This window comes from Mixophyes fleayi, chromosome 12 (assembly GCF_038048845.1).
Source record: "Mixophyes fleayi isolate aMixFle1 chromosome 12, aMixFle1.hap1, whole genome shotgun sequence".
Lineage (NCBI taxonomy): Eukaryota > Metazoa > Chordata > Amphibia > Anura > Limnodynastidae > Mixophyes > Mixophyes fleayi.
The window spans coordinates 82,948,331-82,965,853 of NC_134413.1; the positions used below are offsets into that span (position 1 = coordinate 82,948,331).

General features: G+C 41.5%; 1 protein-coding gene across 3 annotated transcripts in view; it reads left to right on the plus strand.

The window, feature by feature from the left end:
- LOC142108564 (uncharacterized) overlaps positions 1–17,523 on the plus strand; it is a 625,828-nt gene that overhangs the window by 491,520 nt on the left and 116,785 nt on the right. For all 3 annotated transcript variants that reach the window (XM_075192322.1, XM_075192325.1, XM_075192323.1), the window contains exon 4: positions 6,894–6,993. In XM_075192322.1, the coding sequence (XP_075048423.1) occupies positions 6,894–6,993 (100 nt within the window). The remainder of the gene's footprint in view (positions 1–6,893; positions 6,994–17,523) is intronic.

A 17,523-nucleotide genomic window follows, 5' to 3' on the forward strand; every position in this document is an offset into this window, starting at 1 on the left:
TAGAGGCCTTTTGTGCTTTAATAACATCCAGTATTTCCTCTGACGAGATTTTCTCATTTAGTTGTTGGGCCGAATCGTGGGAGAGAGTGGGGAGGTTTGCTTGTTTTAGAAAAGCTTTTATGATTTCAGCTGGGGGGAGTACTTCCAGGATTTGAGCTATCTAAATTATATAGGGCAGAGTAAAACTTCTGAAACTCTTGTCCTATTTGATCAGGGCTGTGTATGGGGGAGCCCGAGGCCGATTTCACGGTCATAACATTATTTTGGGAAGTTTGAGCCCTCAAACGAGTGGCCAAGATCCTGTCTGCTTTGTCTCCCTTCTCGTAAAACGTTTGTTTCAGCCGCTGTGGATTCTGAGAGGAGGAGATTCAAATCAGAACGTACTTTTAGAAGTTTGTTCAAAGTAGCTTCATCTTGGGAGAGTTTATGTTGTCGCTCCAGAGTCTGAAGTTGGATAGCTAATGAGGTGCGCTTATGAATTGTTAATTTCCTATGGCGTGAAGCCATGCTAATCAAATGACCCCGTATCACCGCCTTATGGGCTTCCCAGAGGGATGCGGGGGGCATTTCTGGAAGGCCATTTAGGAGAAAATATTCATCTAAAAGATTCCGCAAATCAAGGGTGAGTTGCGGGTCGTGCAGAATGGTGTAGTGGAGGCGCCACGTAGCAGGGCGGGGGCGGGAAACTATATCAGCGAGATCAGCAGATATGGGGGAGTGGTCAGACCAGACCATTGGATGGATGTGAGCTGCCTGAAGTTTTAGGGATAGATCGCGGCTGAAGAGGATCATGTCTATTCGCGAATAAGATCCATGAACCGAAGAATAGAATGTATAGTCTCGGGACGAGGGTTCTCTAATTCTCCAGGAGTCAAAGAGAAGATGATGAGAGAGGAGGGATGCCAAGGCTTTAGATTTACGAGACTCAGAGCAGCCGGCGGGGGCAGTCGTGTTAGAAGATCTATCAACAGTGTCATCTACCACAGCATTAAAGTCCCCGGCCATAATCACTTCTCCCTGGCGGACCTGAGAGAGCAGGGAGTCTAAGGAAGCAAAAAATGAACGTTGGTTTTGGTTCGGGGCATACAAATTAACTAAAGTACACAGGGTATTGTTAAGTTTTCCCACTAGGATTAAAAAACGGCCATCCGGGTCAGAGTGGGATGTCAGCATCTCAAACGTTACTTGAGAAGCAAAAAGAGTTGCTACGTCCCGTTTTTTCTGTCTAGGATCGCAAGCATGGAAAGTAAAGGGATATAGTCTGGACTTCAATTCTGGGTGGGAGTGACGAGTAAAGTGTGTTTATTGAATAAAGACTACATCGGCCTTGTGTTGTTTAAGTGTGAGGTAGAGTGTTGTGCGTTTTTGGGGGCTGTTCAAACCTTTGATGTTCAGGGAGAAAATCCTAAAAGTCATCACTCCGGAGAAGAATGGGTCGCCTCAGGTCCTCCAGCGAGAGTCAGACGAGCTAGGAGAGAACAAACCAGATACATGGCATTAGCATTGCAGTAATAAGTACAAATAAAATCAAAATGTGCCTGAGGGAAGGAAAAAAGGAAAGGGAGGGACAAGGAAAAAAGGGTGGTAGGGAAGTGGACTGGACCAGTGTGTGGGAGCACATCTGGGCCACAATGCCGGCCAGGAAAAATAGGGGAATGTGCCAATGGCACGTAAAGGCCTGGCAAGGGTAGAAACCCCATTACGGGGACGCGGTCAGGGATACGGGTAAAGGTCCTGTGATCCCAACTGGAAGAGGTGGACGACCACGCTACCCCCACGCCAGGGTCAGGTCAGCTAGAAGGAGAGGTATGTGGAAGGGGAATGTCGTGAGAGATAAGAAGTAACTTATTTTGCCTCGCAATCCAATAAGGCAGCAAAGAATAGGGCAGAAGGCCAAATTCTAGAACCGTTAAAGAAAAATAAAAATAAACAAAAACCCAGAAAAACAAAAAAATAACACAGCAAAAACACAGAATCAGTGAGATACAAAGTAAAACCAACAATCTATTTTTAGTGGTACATCACTCCTTCTTATCAACATGAGAAGGGCCGAAAACCAGCGGTCCGTCGTGTAGAGAGAAGGGACAGTAAACAAGATGACTTCTAGTAAGCAAAACACAATAACGTATCAGGGCGGTGGAACAGAGGCCGGAGGTTTGGCGGTTCTTGTCACAGTCGTCCACTCAATAGTTGGAAGCTTTCTTGATGAGGGTGAGACCAAGGATTTAGGATCTGAGCCCTGTGTCAAAGGTTTAGTGAGGGAGGACGGGGCAGAAAGTCCCAAAGTCTCAAGAAGACGGACAGCGTCCGCCATTGTCTGAGCCGAGTGGAGCTTGTTATGGTGCCAGACGAGAATACGAAACGGAAATCCCCAGCGGTATCGGATGTTATCTCTGAGAATCGCTGTCACCGGTTTTAACTCGCGCCTCTTGAGGAGGGTGATCGGGGCAATGTCCTGGTAGATTTGCAGGGAGGCATTATCTAAGGAGATTACGTCAGATTTCCGAGATTCCCGCAGGATCGCCTCCTTAGTAGTGTAATAATGACATCTAAGGATGACATCCCGAGGCTGAGAAGGTTCCTGAGACCTAGGGCGTAGAGCTCTATGTGCTCTATCCAGGAGAAGTTGGTCTTCTGGTGTAGCAGGAGTTATACGCGCAAAGAGTCTTTTCAGGTATTGGCCAAGGAGGGATTGGTCAATTTCCTCAAGGATGCCTCTGATGCGCAAGTTATTGCGCCGAGCCCTATTTTCCTGATCTTCTTGCTCCTCCCGCATGCAAGCCTACATACTACTTTTTTATCTCAAGGAGCACATAAATAGCTGCTATCTGCAGACCCTGGTGACATATTGTAACAAAAGGAGGCATTTAGCTGGCAATATGCAGAGAAAGCAGGGAAGTAGAGTAAAACATTGGCACAGTTATGTACCTAGGTGGAGATTAAACCAGGTAAAAACATATGTGTAGTTTAAAATTGGTTTACTTGCATGATTTGAAAGCTGCTTCCTCTCAGCAAACAGACAGGGTGGGTCTGATAGTCTAAACAGAGCCAGGGATGGGCGTTTCCTTTTAAAGAGAAGGTGGGTGTGTCACCTGTCCATCAAGCTAGGCCTGTGGGAGGAGTGTCAGGTATAAAACCCTGCTTGTTTCATTGTTCAGAGAGATCAATGCTGGGCTAGCTGGCTGATCTGGACAGAGAGCTGGACTATGTATAGTAAGCGTTGAGGGTCTCCATAATTGCTGTGCAAGTATACGGTGTCAAAACTTTATTACCATCCTGACCATAAAGAACCATAAAAAGGAAGAAGTTGTACGCGTGTGCTTCTGCAGTAGCGGGCTCTTGCCACAGTATATATATATATATATATATATATATATATATATCATCATCATTTATTTAATATAACTCCACTAATTCCCGCAGCGCTGTAGAGAGAACTCTCACATCAGTCACTACCCCATTGCAGCTTACAGTTTACATCACCTAACACACACACACAGACAGACAGACTAGGGTCAATTTTTGCTAGCAGCCAATTAACCTACCAGTATGTTTTTGGAGTGTTGGAGGAAACCTGAGCACCCGGAGGAAACCCACGCAAACACGGGGAGAACATACCAACTCCACACAGATAAGGCCATGGTCGGGAATTGAACTCATGACCCCAGCGCTGTGAGGCAGACGTGCTAACCACTACGCCACCGTGCTGCCCTGTGCTTACAATATTGATTCCGGAGTGTTATTCAGCGCTGTTGTTCCTGCTGTTTTGGTTATCCTTGTTCGGGGATTAGCAATTGCCCCTATTTACTACAGCTGCTTTATTCATCCGGATCACAGTTTTTAGCCCAGCGCAGGACTTTTTTCTGTTTTTTGACTAGAACAATTACCTCGCCAGTACAAGGGGGAGTTTCACTTAAAGATGCAACGAACAAGAAATGTGTTTTTTTTTCAATTTGTTTTTGCTCCATTCTGCATATGAAGCTGCGTGCAGTATTTTTAGGCCGGGCATGTCCACAGCCTATGTCAATAATGCAATTCAAGCATGGGCAGAGCAGTTAGCCAGGGGACTCCAGGACAGCTCCCCCATTGACGGCTCCGACACGGACGAGTTATTACTCTTGTCGGATCATATCATAGAGGCCTCTGACTTTTGTTGGTTAGGCATCCTATGTTAACTCAGTTGTCGCAAAACTTTCTGCGTTTATTATAGTAGGCAGGCGTTCCTTGTGGCTGAGCACTTGGTCTGCAGACGCGGTTTCTAAGCCCACTCTTGAAGCGGTCCCATTTGACGGAATCGCCCTTTTTGGAGCTAGGTTAGACCAGCTCAAATCCCAGACGGCTCTTTCAGACCTTTTCTGAATCTCAAGACTCAACTTGCAGGTCAGAGTCTTGGGTTTCAAGATGGAGTCTCTCAGGTTGGTCATTGTGGCCATGGAACAATGAGAATTCATGGCTTCTCTGGACACATACCTTTACATTCCCATATGGCAAGGATATCAGTGCTTACTGCGCATTGCAATAAGAGGCAACCATTACAGTTCAGGGCGGTAGCCTCCTGGGTTTTCACCAAGGTAATGGTGGCTCTTCTCCGTTCTTAGGATATCACAGTAGTCTGGATGATTTTCTTCTAAAAGCGTCATCCTCTCAGACCCTGTCCCATCACATCCAGATAAGCCATGTCCTTCCTGGAGGCTTATGGTTGGATACTCAACCTGCCAACATCTTCTTCTCTCATCCCAGCGCAGACAATGTGTTTTTTGCGTCTGGATTTCGACACCAGGTGTCAGTGTTCCTGCTCAGAGGACAGATTCAGTCAGTTCAGTCAAAAACAAGGGACCTCTTGAGGAAAAGAGAGTTATATCTGTTGCAGCGCATGAAGCTACTGAGCACCATGGTCTCAGTCTTCAAGGCACTGCCCTACTCTTGAGCGTTCTAGTGGGAACTCCTGCGCAAATGGACCAACTCCCATCTGCATCTGGACAAGCAGATGATCAGACTGTCCTCTCCTGTGCACCTGTTCCTTGCTTGGTGGTTGGACAGGTCGCACCTCACCATAGGTCGATTGTTCCAAACGTGGGAGTGGATAATTATGACCACAAACGACAGTTTGTTGGGCTGGGAAGGGTTCCTCTCAATTCTCTGGAGACATCTCTCTCCAATTTACAATGTACTAGTCCAGGCACAGATTTTTCTGCAAGGAAAACGATCAGAATATAGTCGGACCAGGCAACAGCAGTCACATACATAAACCATCAAGGCGGCAATAATAATTTGCCAGATAATCTATTTAAAAAAAACCTCCTTGAATTGAGGTTTAAAGAATTAGCATAGATGACATGTCAAGAGACCTTCTCAAAAATATAAAGTGGAAACCCTTGCAAGCATCACTACCTAGAAATGAAGAAATCGACCAGGATAATGTTGTGGGCGAAGCGACGCATGCCATTGATCTCAACAATTGTCATCCCAATAGACAATTGAGAGGCCGATTATCTAAGTCGCAACAAGGTCCATCCAGTAGACTGCTCCCTACATCACGAGGTGTTTGATCTCCTAGTTCAACGTTTGGGTCGTCCAGAGGTAAATCTGGTCTACGTCACGGTTGAACTTCAAACTTCTTCTCTTCTGCACAAAATCTAGGGATCCCGCTGTAGGATTTATGGACTCCATGGTGATTCTGAGGTGGTTTCACCTGGTCTGCTTGCTTACCCCTCTTCCTATGCTCCTGAGGGTTCTGAAGAAATTAAAAAGGGAAGGAGTGATGGCCATCTTGGTGGGCCCAGACTGGCCACGCCGAGCCTGGTAGTTGGACCTTCTGGGAATGGCGATAGAGCCTCCCATTCAGATTGCCTCTCCGTCCAGACTTAGTCACACAAGGTCCTCTTCGGATTTCTGTAGATCGGTTGCGGTCAGTCAGGAAGACTGACAGCTTCCTGGTGTTGTATGATGTACAGAAGCGTGGCTGGCCAGCCACTAAACAGACGATCTCTCGATGGATTATGGCTGCCATTCGTCAGACTTATGTTTCTGCGGATGCGCCGGTTCTGGTTGGTCTTACTGCCCATTCCACTAGGTCAGTTAGTGCTTCTTTGGCGCGGCATGGGACCTCGGTGGAGCAGGTGTGCCGGGCTGCTACTTGATCTTCCATTCACATGTTCACAAAATTTTACAGTTTTCAAATATTTGCTTCTAAAGACGCAAGTTTTGGCCGTAAAGTTTTCCATGCCGCTTGGTCTGAGCATCCCCACCCTTAGCAGCCGCTTTGGAATGTCCCCATGGTCTGCAGTATCAACCAACTGTTTGTGCTAGAGAAGAGAAGATTTTTGTACTTACCGTAAAATCTATTTCTCTAAACACAGTTGGGGGACACTGTGCTCCCACCCGTTTTGTTGGTTCTGACAGCTCGTTGTGTGTTCTGTTTGGTTGAGTTTCTCCCTCTCTTGCGACTTGGTTAGTAAAATAAACTGAAGCTTTCCAGCCAGAGAAAGGAGAGGCATAGAGAGGAGGGAGCAGGCTAGACAAGTTTGTAGTGCCTTGACTCCACAGCACCCTCTATACCCTATGCTTCGCAATGTCCCCCAACTGTGTTTAGATAAATTGATTTTATGGTAAGTACAGAAATCTTCTTTTTGCACAATTAACCCACTCTGGTGAGTGTGTGACACCCAGGATCCGCCCCTGTGTGTTAGGGGGATTGAGCAGGACCCAGAGCCCCTTCACGGTGCCTGAACCTTACTCGTTGATATGTCAGGGAAACAATGACCAGAACATCCTGGAACTGACTGACAATATCATTCAGCTGGTGACTGGAGAGGTGACTGCTGGGAATGGGACATTATACAGTAACATTAGGGGATGTGTCTGTGTGATGACTGTATCATTGTGTATTTCAGGGTCCTATAAAGTATCAGGAGGAATGGAAGAATTTAGAAGGGCCCAAGGGTCTGTACGATGTCATGAGGATGAAGAATCTCCAGATCCTCACATCACTGGGTAAGAGGAGACTTTAATTTATTGTAAAAGGAGAGAGCCGTTTTGAGAACAACTTGGATACACACATGATCTGATCACATATAAGCAATGTAATCAGTTACTGTATGTTCCCTACAGATGGATCCAGTAACAGAAAAACCCCAGAGAGATATCTCCGTCCTCTTTATTCACAGGATTGTACAGAGGAAAATCCCAGTATCCCACAGGAGTATCAGGTAGATTTTAGGGTCTCACCGAATTCCAAAATGACTTTTCATTATATGATCTGTAAAAAAGCTGTGTGGATCTTATACACTGATATTCTTAAGTTTCATATCATTTTATTAAATCAGATATTATTAATTATGATATTTTTATTATTTTCTGGGCTATGTAGGATAATGTCCTAACTGATATTAAAGTAGAAATTACAGAGGGAGAGGAAGAGACGTATGTGAGGGGTGATCAGCAGTGTAAGGAGGAGGAAATCCCTACAGATATCAGCACAGGTGAGTAATAAACACTTATTACAGAAAAGAGTCACATATTCTGCTTATATAAACAATGTAATCAGTCACTGTGTGTTTCCTACAGATGGATCCAGTAACAGAAATACTCCAGAGAGATATCTCCGTCCTCATCATTATTCACAGGATTGTACACAGGTAAATCCGATTACCACACGGGAGTATCAGGTAGATTTTAGGGTCTCACCGAATTCCAAAATGACTTTTCATTATATGATCTGTAAAAAAAAGCTGTGTGGATCTTATACACTGATATTCTTCAGTTTCATATCATTTTATTAAATCGGATATTAATTATGATATTTTTTTTGTGTGGGCTATTTAGGATGATGTCCTGACTGATATTAAAGTAGATATTACAGAGGGAGAGGAAGAGACGTATGTGAGGGGTGATCAGCAGTGTAAGGAGGAGGAAATCCCTACAGATATCAGCACAGGTGAGTAGTCAACACTTATTACAGAAAAGAGTCACATATTCTGCTTATTCAGTGATTAAAACAATCATTTATTCTACACCCTCCTCTGTCAGTACAAACTAATGAGGAAAATGTATCTGTCCAGTGGGGGGGGGGAGTTAGGAGCCATCAGCCCCTATTAGACTCCTGTTCTCCTCCTCACATCATATCATTACCAACGATTGAAAGTGCCGATGGGCATGCCGATTTATGTGTACACACCTTCAAAACATACCTTCCGATCTATGATCTTAATCTGTCATAACTATGTGCTGAAAAGATCGTGACTCTATAGAGATCTGTCAACGCTGCTGTTTGTGAGTGCATACACACTTCCAAATTTGCCCGACATCGTTCCATCGTTGGTGGGCAAATTTTAGGCAGTTTACTAAATCAAATCAAACGATACAATGTTTTTTGGTAGGATAGAATGATCGTGGGAGCATACACACTAATGTGATGTCGACCCTAGCGGTCGTTTAGCGTGTTATCTGCCTGATAATTGGGTGAAAAACCTGTAGTGTGTACCCAGCTTAGCACTGTGATACTAATGCAAAATAGCAGATTATCACACACACCATATCACAACATACACGTCACACAAACTTTACTTTCTGGCAGATATGCAAGTACAACCACAAAACCCATCTTGCACAACATCTCTCCAATCGATGCTGTTGGATGCTCTTCATTTGCTGATCTGTCTCTATACCATTCTTTGACCTTCAGCTTTTTTAAACTTTATGCTGTTACCCATCTGTGCTCTGCTCCATTCTCCTACAATATCCTGATTGTCTTCTCTGCTCTGGGTAAGGGTGTGAGACCTAAGATTAGTTTAAACCCATGGCCCGGACTTTTTGCTAATTTATCTCCCATCCGCTCTGTTTCCGAGGCTCCAGTGTATGTGGGTGTGAGGGCAGTGTCTAGTTGGACAATGTCACTGGCTAATGAGGCTTCCCTGTCCTATGATGCTGGCTGGGCAGTGTGTATACCTGGGAAATGTTACTTGCCAAAGTCTGAACTTGCCTCATAATATGAAAATGTTGGGCATCATAATCTATACATTTATTTTATTTCCACCAGATGAATGCAAATGCAGGAATATCTCAGAGGATCGACTTCTTTTATCTACAGATTTTGTAATAGAAGAAAAACACAACATCATCACAGAAGATTCTCCAGGAGTATACCCCATTACCTTAAATATAGATCCAATACTTCGCAGTGGAGATAAATCATCTGATCTTGCTAATCATGAGGAATGTTCTCCTGACAACTCAGATATTCGTACACACAGTGTAGCTCATACATGTGATAACATCTGTCCATGTTCTGAGGTTGGGAAAAGTTTTTTAGTTAAATCATCTCTTCCTAAACGTAAGAGAAGCCGCACAGGTAAAAAAATTCCTTGTTCTGAGTGTGGGATATGTTTTATAGGCAAGTCAAATCTTATGAATCATCAGAGAATCCATGCAGGTGTGAGAAAATTTCCTTGTTCTGAATGTGGGAAATGGTTTGCTCGGAAATCAAGTCTTGTTGCACATAAGAGAATTCACACAGGTGAGAAGCCATTTCCTTGTTTGGAGTGTGATAAACGGTTTATAAACAAATCAAGGCTTATAAGACATGAGAGAATTCACACAGGTGATAAACCATTTGCATGTTCTGAATGTGGGAAATGTTTTACAGACAAGTCAAAACTTATTAGACATCAGAGAACTCACACAGGTGAAAAACCATTTTCATGTTCTGAGTGCGGGAAATGTTTTGCACGGAAATCAACACTTATCACACATCAGAGAACCCACACAGGTGAGAAACCATTTCCATGTTCTGAATGTGGGAAATGTTTTGCCCAGACATCAAATCTTATTGAACATCAGCGAACTCACACAGGTGAGAAACCATTACCATGTTCTGAGTGGGAAATGTTTTACAGACAAGTCAAAGCTTGTTAGACATCAGAGAACTCCCAGAAATAAGAAACAATTTCCATGAGTGTGGGAAATGGTTTACAAACAAATAGGATCTTATTCAACATCAGAAAATTCACACATGACAAAAGCAAGTGAACATGAAACAAGGTTGCTGTGATTCTCTTTAAGATTTTATTAATGTAAATTTTAAAATAGGCATAAATATATTTACATAGTTATGTTCTAAGGTAGTTTTGACATCACTAACTTATGGAGGCCAATGTAAATCTCCAGTCATACAGTTTATATTAACATTAGAATTGAATTACCATCCACATACATAGTATGTGGGCCACAAACATAAACCTGGAACAGAGAGCTCTTTGTGGAACTTCGTGCACACTACTTATTACTGTGGAAAGTGATACATTCAAAAGAATAACTTCAATGAGCATTTTAGCAGTCTAGATCACCATTGCACTCAGCTGGGGTCACGTCACACACACACATCTGACATAGTGTGCGTTGACTTTACCATTACTGTATATATAGTACTAAATGTATGATGGTTCTTCTAGCATGTACAGTAGAACACAGTCGTGGCAGCTGATTTGTGGGATGTACCACATGATGGGTGTACATCCAGTGACATCATGGAGGTACTTAATGGATTGATCGGCTGCATGCTAAAGAATGTCCCCAGAATGGCTGCCTGCACTATGTGTCTGTAACAATTGTGCTTTAATTGATGTGACATTAAAATATATGTAATAGCTTAGACATTAGAATAGTCTTATATTATTATTATTATTATTATTACCATTTTATTTATATAGCACCACTAATTCCGCAACGCTGTACAGAGAACTCACATCAATCCCTACCCCATTGGAGCTTACAGTCTAAATTCCCTAATATAGACACACAGACTAGGGTCAATTAGTTAGCAGCCAATTGACCTACCAGTATGTTTTTGGAGTGTGGGAGGAAACCGGAGCATCCAGAGGAAACCCACACAAACACGGGGAGAACATACAAACTCCTCACAGATAAGGCCATGGTCGGGAATTGAACTCATGACCCCAGTTCTGTAAAGCAGAAGCGCTAACCATTAAGCCACTGTGCTGCCATTCTTGCTATGCAAGTACATACTGGTCTGATTTCAAATACCTCCTATGATGTGTGATGTAGTTTCCACAGCGATTAATTGTTTAGGTCCAATCTGATTTTATTTTGTACCTATTTTTTTAAAATTATTATATATTGAATCTAGATGAAATGAGAGTTCATACATAGACATGACATACAACTATGTGATCAGTACATAAATCGGGTAAAAAATCTGTTATTACCAATCAAGTTGACCTCTTTAAGATTATTTAAAGAGGAGAAAAGAAAATGTAAGAAGGGAGCACCTGATAAAGGAATACCCTGTATAAAATATTAAGGGAGAGTGACCAATTATATGTGTGTGTGTGTAGGGGAAGTCCCATGTGCTAGATGTTGGTTGACAATATATTTAATTTTTAAGCTATTCCTTATAGAGGTCCGCTAACAGGCTCCTGTGTTGTGTCATTTCCTGGAATTCTATATTGTCATGTATACTGGCTACCTACCCTTTGCCAGTAACCGTCAGTCTTTCATTAGTCTTAGTAAGCCAGTTAACTTTAGTTGATTGATCCCATATTGAAATGATGATATAATTGACTTTGCGTCATTGTAAGTAAATGTTTCAAGAGTGATCTCTGCTGTCACGATACCCAGGGAGGCTATAGCCAGGGAAGTTGATGATAGCAGGACCCACTTGTCTCCGGTAACCTCAGATTTATAGGGGAGGCACTTTTAGCATCAATGGACCTGTACTGGAGAGTAGAAAGCAAGTTACTAGATATCTGTACAGTTCGGTAATAAAATCTCACACTGATACTAATAAGGAATAAAATAAATTATTTGTAACTTACATATAGGTTCATATAAATAATCACAAATAATACACTAAATTAAAGTATTCGGACTCTTGACCATTACACCAACAGGGACCGTAATGACATTGTATTCAATTACATTTACTTTAGTATGGAGTTGGTCCCCCTTTTTGCAGCTGTAACCGCTTACATTCTTCTTGGAAGGCTTTCCACAAGATGTTGGAGTGTTTCTGTGGGACTTTTTGCCCATTAATTCGTTATGTTGTCAGGCACTGATGTCGGATGTGAAGGCCTGGCTTGCAATCTCCGTTCTGGTTCATCCCGAAAGTGTTTGATGGGGTTATGGTCAGGGCTGTGTGCAGGCCAGTCAAGTTCTTCCACACAGAACTCATCAAACCATGTCTTTGTAGTCCTTGCTTTGTGCACTGGGACACAGTAATGTTGGAATAGAAAAGGGCCTTCCCCAAACTTGCCACAAAGTTGGACGCGTAGCATTGTCCAAAATAACTTTGCATGCTGAAGCATTAAGATTGTCCTTTAATGGAGATAAGGGGCCTAGCCCAAACCCTGAAAAACCCATACCATTATCCTTCTTCCACCAAGCATCACAGTTGGCATAATGCAGTCAGGAAGGTAGCGTTCTCCTGGCATCCGCCAATCCCAGACTCTCCCATCTGATTGCCAAACAGAAGCGTGATTCTTCACTCCACAGAACATGTTTCCACTGCTCCACAGTTCTGTGTCGGTGTACTTTACACCACTCCATCTGACGCTTGGCATTGGTCTTGGTGATGTGAGGCTTGCATACAGCTTCTCAGCCATGGAAACCCATTCCATTAATCTCCCGCCAGTTTTTTTGCTTACATTAATGTCAGTTAAAGTTTCAAACTCTTCAGCTATTGAATCAGCAGAGCGTTGGCGACTTTTACATGGTCTTCCGCTTCGTGGCTGAGTTGCTGTTGTTTCTAAACACTTCCACTTTCTAATAATATCACTTCCAGTTGACCATGGAATATTAGCAGTTGGGATGAAATTTCACGAACCGTGTTATTGCAAAGGTGGCATCCTATCACAGTACCACACTTGACGTCACTGAGCACTTCCGAACGACCCATTTTGTTTCACAAATTTTTGCAAATGGAGACTGCATGGCTAGGTGCTTGATTTTATACACCTCTGGCAACGGGTCTGATTGAAACACCACAATTCAATAATTGACAGGTGTGGCCAAATACTTTTGTCCATATAGTGTGTGTGCGTGTGTGTGTGTATATATATATATATATATATATATATATTTATGTGTGTGTTGCTGAAATTAGATATTTCTTTTTAGTGCAAGTTTTCCACAGGGACATAACAGGAATACAGACTTGTCCAGTAATTCCATTTTTTAATAACAAGACCACTGAATATGTTGAGATTTTCTTGAATAAGTATGTTAAAGAGTTGTCCTCTGTATGTGAAAGATACTACAGCAATTTTACAAACAATGGAAGGACTTAATATGGTAAGATGACTTTCCATGGGCCACCATTGATGTACAATCTCTTTTTATACATTAATTAAACACGAGAAGAGCATTTTATTGGGAAATTAATTTTTGATGAAGGATCCAGATTTGAGTTTGTTACATAAAGACTATGTGATCTGATAGATTGTAGTCTCACACATAATTGATTTAATTTCATAGATACTTTTATTATACAAACGTGGCACTGTAATGTGGACAATATTGCCCCTAGTTTTGTAAATTTACATAAGGGCTGCTTGGAGAAATGTTTTATTTATGATAAACCCCTATAGTAAAAAGATTTGTCTATATAAATCTTACATAGGGTGACAGAGTGACATTTGAGATTTTTTTGGGAGTGGATAAGTGTCGGTTATAATATTACATTTACATATAACCAGTGCTCGAAGTGGGGTGGAATGTTCCGGTATGAGATAAAGGCAATTCTCTCCTATTCAAAGCACATTTCTGACTCACTTACATTTTATAAGCAAATATATTTTCTCCAGTACGTCCCAGAAACATAATTTAGCTTTTAATGAACAGGTTACAAGTTTATGTACAGATACATATGGAACATGAATATTATATAGTATTCTAGATAGTTCATTCTTGAATCCTCTTGCACAGTGGACAATAAGCTTGACACTTGTGGAAGGCCTAATTTGGCAGACTATAATTATATACAGATCTCTAGAAATTATGAACAATATTCTTTTGATGTGTTCTTTATTATGGGGAATATATGCTGCCTGAATATGTATCTGCCCATCACTGGGAGCCACAGAGTCCAGTTATCTATACACACAGCCTGTTGACACTTTATTGCTAAGTGAAAGATCGAAAACATCCGACTCAGATTAGTTAATTTCTTCCACACCTGTCTAAAACTTTTGCACAGTAGTGTATATCATCGGTAACAAAATCTAACACGCAATTCACATAACAGTTCAACATATATGATACAATAACTAACATATTAACTCAATCTATCTCAATTCAATACCAATCATATCATTGTCAGAAGTATTTCAGATCACAATCCCAATAATATATATTTCAGCATGTACTCAATCTCAGCATTTCCATACTCGGCCTTACTGTGTCCATTGTGTCTGCCATGTGGATGTGTACAAAGGGTAAAGGGAGAGGAGATAAGAATCCTTACTGGTCTCTTTAAAGATCCTTTAGGAAAGAGACTAAAAAGCCCTTTGTGTCTCCTAGTTTTGTTTGCCTATGTGTGTGTGGGCAGAGCCGCCTAGCAGGAATTAGAGACTTTCATTAATATGTAATTTGTGAAGAGGTGTGTCTTATCCCACATATCTGGTTTTAAAAATTTGTGTAAATCAAAGTTAATATGTCTTCCTCTGGATTCATGTGGTCAGAAGAAAAGGGGGGGGGGGAGTTTGTAAGTCAGTGGTCTACAGTGTAGTATGTAGGTACAAACTCCTCTACTGGTCCACATCATATCAATAAAAGCAGATTGCTATTCCCATTTAGGCTGGACGATTTGGGGCTCAATTGCGGAGTGTTTACCTACTGCAGGTGTGGAGAGTGATCTCACTGGTCGGACATCCAAGTTGAGCCAGCTGAAATCAGATGGACTCTATGGACCGTTGACTGCCTGAGCTTAGTGACAGAACAAGGAATATCCATCAACATGAAGAGTTCAAAGGGATAATATATCAACACTACCCGGTCGAGTGTGTATATTGTAGCGCCGTTAACAGATCAAAGGCTTCATTGAGGCACACAAAACAAACATACTGCGTTTTATTTTGAAAGACGGATGTAAAGATACATCTGTTGCTGAATACGGGTCTAGGTCCGGTCTGTCCTTGCAGACCATACACTGCGGGATAAATGACATATGTGAAATATAAAGTCCCATAAAAATGTACAGAAAAATAAAATCTTCAATTAATGTCACCTGTTAATAATATAGTCATTAATGACAAAACATTCAAAAATAGAAAAAAATACTTTTTTTATTTAAAATTTCTCCATGAAATATATTTATTAGCATGTTATGTTTACTGTACATAAAATGCATTGTTACAATTGCTCCCGATTGCAAACACATGTTCTAGCTGTATACACAGCCGTCATGTAATCGGCACTTACACCAGACTTGTAGCTGGTGATACGACAGAAAAAAACAAGAACCTTTGGGATGCCCAAAGCTTGAGGATACTGCTGCATGCACTAAAGCTTTGCATTCCCTTGCTGTAGATTGACTACGTACCTACGCCAATTCCCTTCCCTTTTCTACCCCTGAAATCGTAGACTCTAGTAGGGTCCCTTGCGCTCAAAAGTGAATTGGACAAAACTGCGTCCTCTGGCATATGGCTTGTTTCTGGGCGTGCAGAGCAAATTGACGCAAAATATGGCGAGTATCAGCATTTACGTGCCTTAATGAATTATACATATTTACCGTATACAATTTTGTTGTATAAAAACAAATTGTAGTGATCTAGAGATTTGTGAATAACAAACCCCACTTTATGCCCAAATATTTAAAGATAGGGGCTATCCAGAAAATTTTATTACCAAAAGCTATTAGAAACTAGACAACTTTATATGGCCAATTTTTTGGAGTAGAAATAAGAAGAAAAAGAATTTAATTTCATTTACTGCGGATTATAGTTACAATGAAAAAAAGAATTAAAAAAAATGTTTGGATAGTCACTAGGACAGTCTTACGATGAATTTGTCCAAAAAAAACATAGTATGCAAAATTACCTTATTGAAAGACAGACAGTTGCGTTCTATAAGTGCATTTGTAAGCTAGTAAGCTCTAATATTAAAATGTTGTATAGCTTTAAGAATGTTGATATGGTTAAGATATAAATCTTTATACATAGCCACTAAATCAGTAATTTGATTTCCTGGATGGCCCCTGTGGTCTACAATATTTTGGGGAAACTAAATGATTGGTAAAGTTAAGGGTTCAGGGACATATTAGAAATATAAAACATAAATGAATAATAACCATTCAGTAACCAAGCATTTTAGTTTAGAGCATAATTCAGTCTCTAGATATCTCTCCTTCAAAACTTTGACCATGTCGAGTTTTGCCACAGACATTAGGAAACATTTAAATATGGGATAGTATACAAATTCATTACAACCAAAGTGATGAAATTGCAAAAATAAATTCAGACATTTGAGCATATGAACGATGTAGGAAAAAGTCTGTGTGTAATGAAGGTGAGAGGTTATGGTTAATATAGGAAATGAAAATGAGGAGATGGGGAAGGGAGACAATAGGAACCAAGGACAACCGCCAGGATCCAGCAGGTTCAAGGACAAACGCAGCAAAAGGAATGGTCAAATTGGTGCAAATGTATAGCAAGTTGAACATACGGTAATTGCCAAAGAAGGTCTGAGAGTTGTTAGCAGAGGGGTTTGGTGGATTGTAGTGTTACAATAGACTCCAAATCTTTGTTGTTTCGATAAGGATATATTTTCTCCATGGTCATGAGGTACACCTGCTGTAGGGAGGGGGGAGGGTCTGATATTTTCAGTGGCTTGCTATTGGACATCTAAATAGGTCACTAGAGAGCTTACATTCTACATGGAAGAGGGTACAGCTGAAACAAGAGGAGTACATGTGTTTCAGAGGGGAGATTGGGACAGCGTGCATTAGTGTGAATAGTATTATCGGGGATAAGGTCATCTTTAAAAAAGAGATGGGTTTTCAAAGAGCGTCTAAAGATTTGAATTCTGGGGGAAAGTCTTATTGAGCATGGTAGGGAATTCCATAAGTGGGGAGCAGCACGGAGAAGTCTTGTAGTAAGAGGTGGTTACCAGAGAAGAGACAAGGCGCAGGTCAGAGGTAGATCTAAGAGGGCGGGAGGGGGAGTATTTTAATATGAGATTTGAGATGTATGCAGGGATGGTGTTGAGGGCTTTGTAGGGAAAGGGAAGTAATTTGAATTTGATTCTGGAGGACACAGTGAGCTAGTTTAGGGATTGCAAAGTGGTGCAGCAGACGCGGAGCGGTGAGAGAGGAAGATCAGTCTTTCTGCAGCATTATTATATTTTTATAGTGTCAATCATGATATGCTGTACAAAGGATAGGAGTCATTCACATTTGTCCCTGCCTAGATTCTCTTCTTTTAAACGACTATTTGTACCCCAGAGTCCCGATGTCATTGTGAGTGATGGGATTCACCTTCATTTATGCTGTTCCTCTTGCCTTATATTACTGAG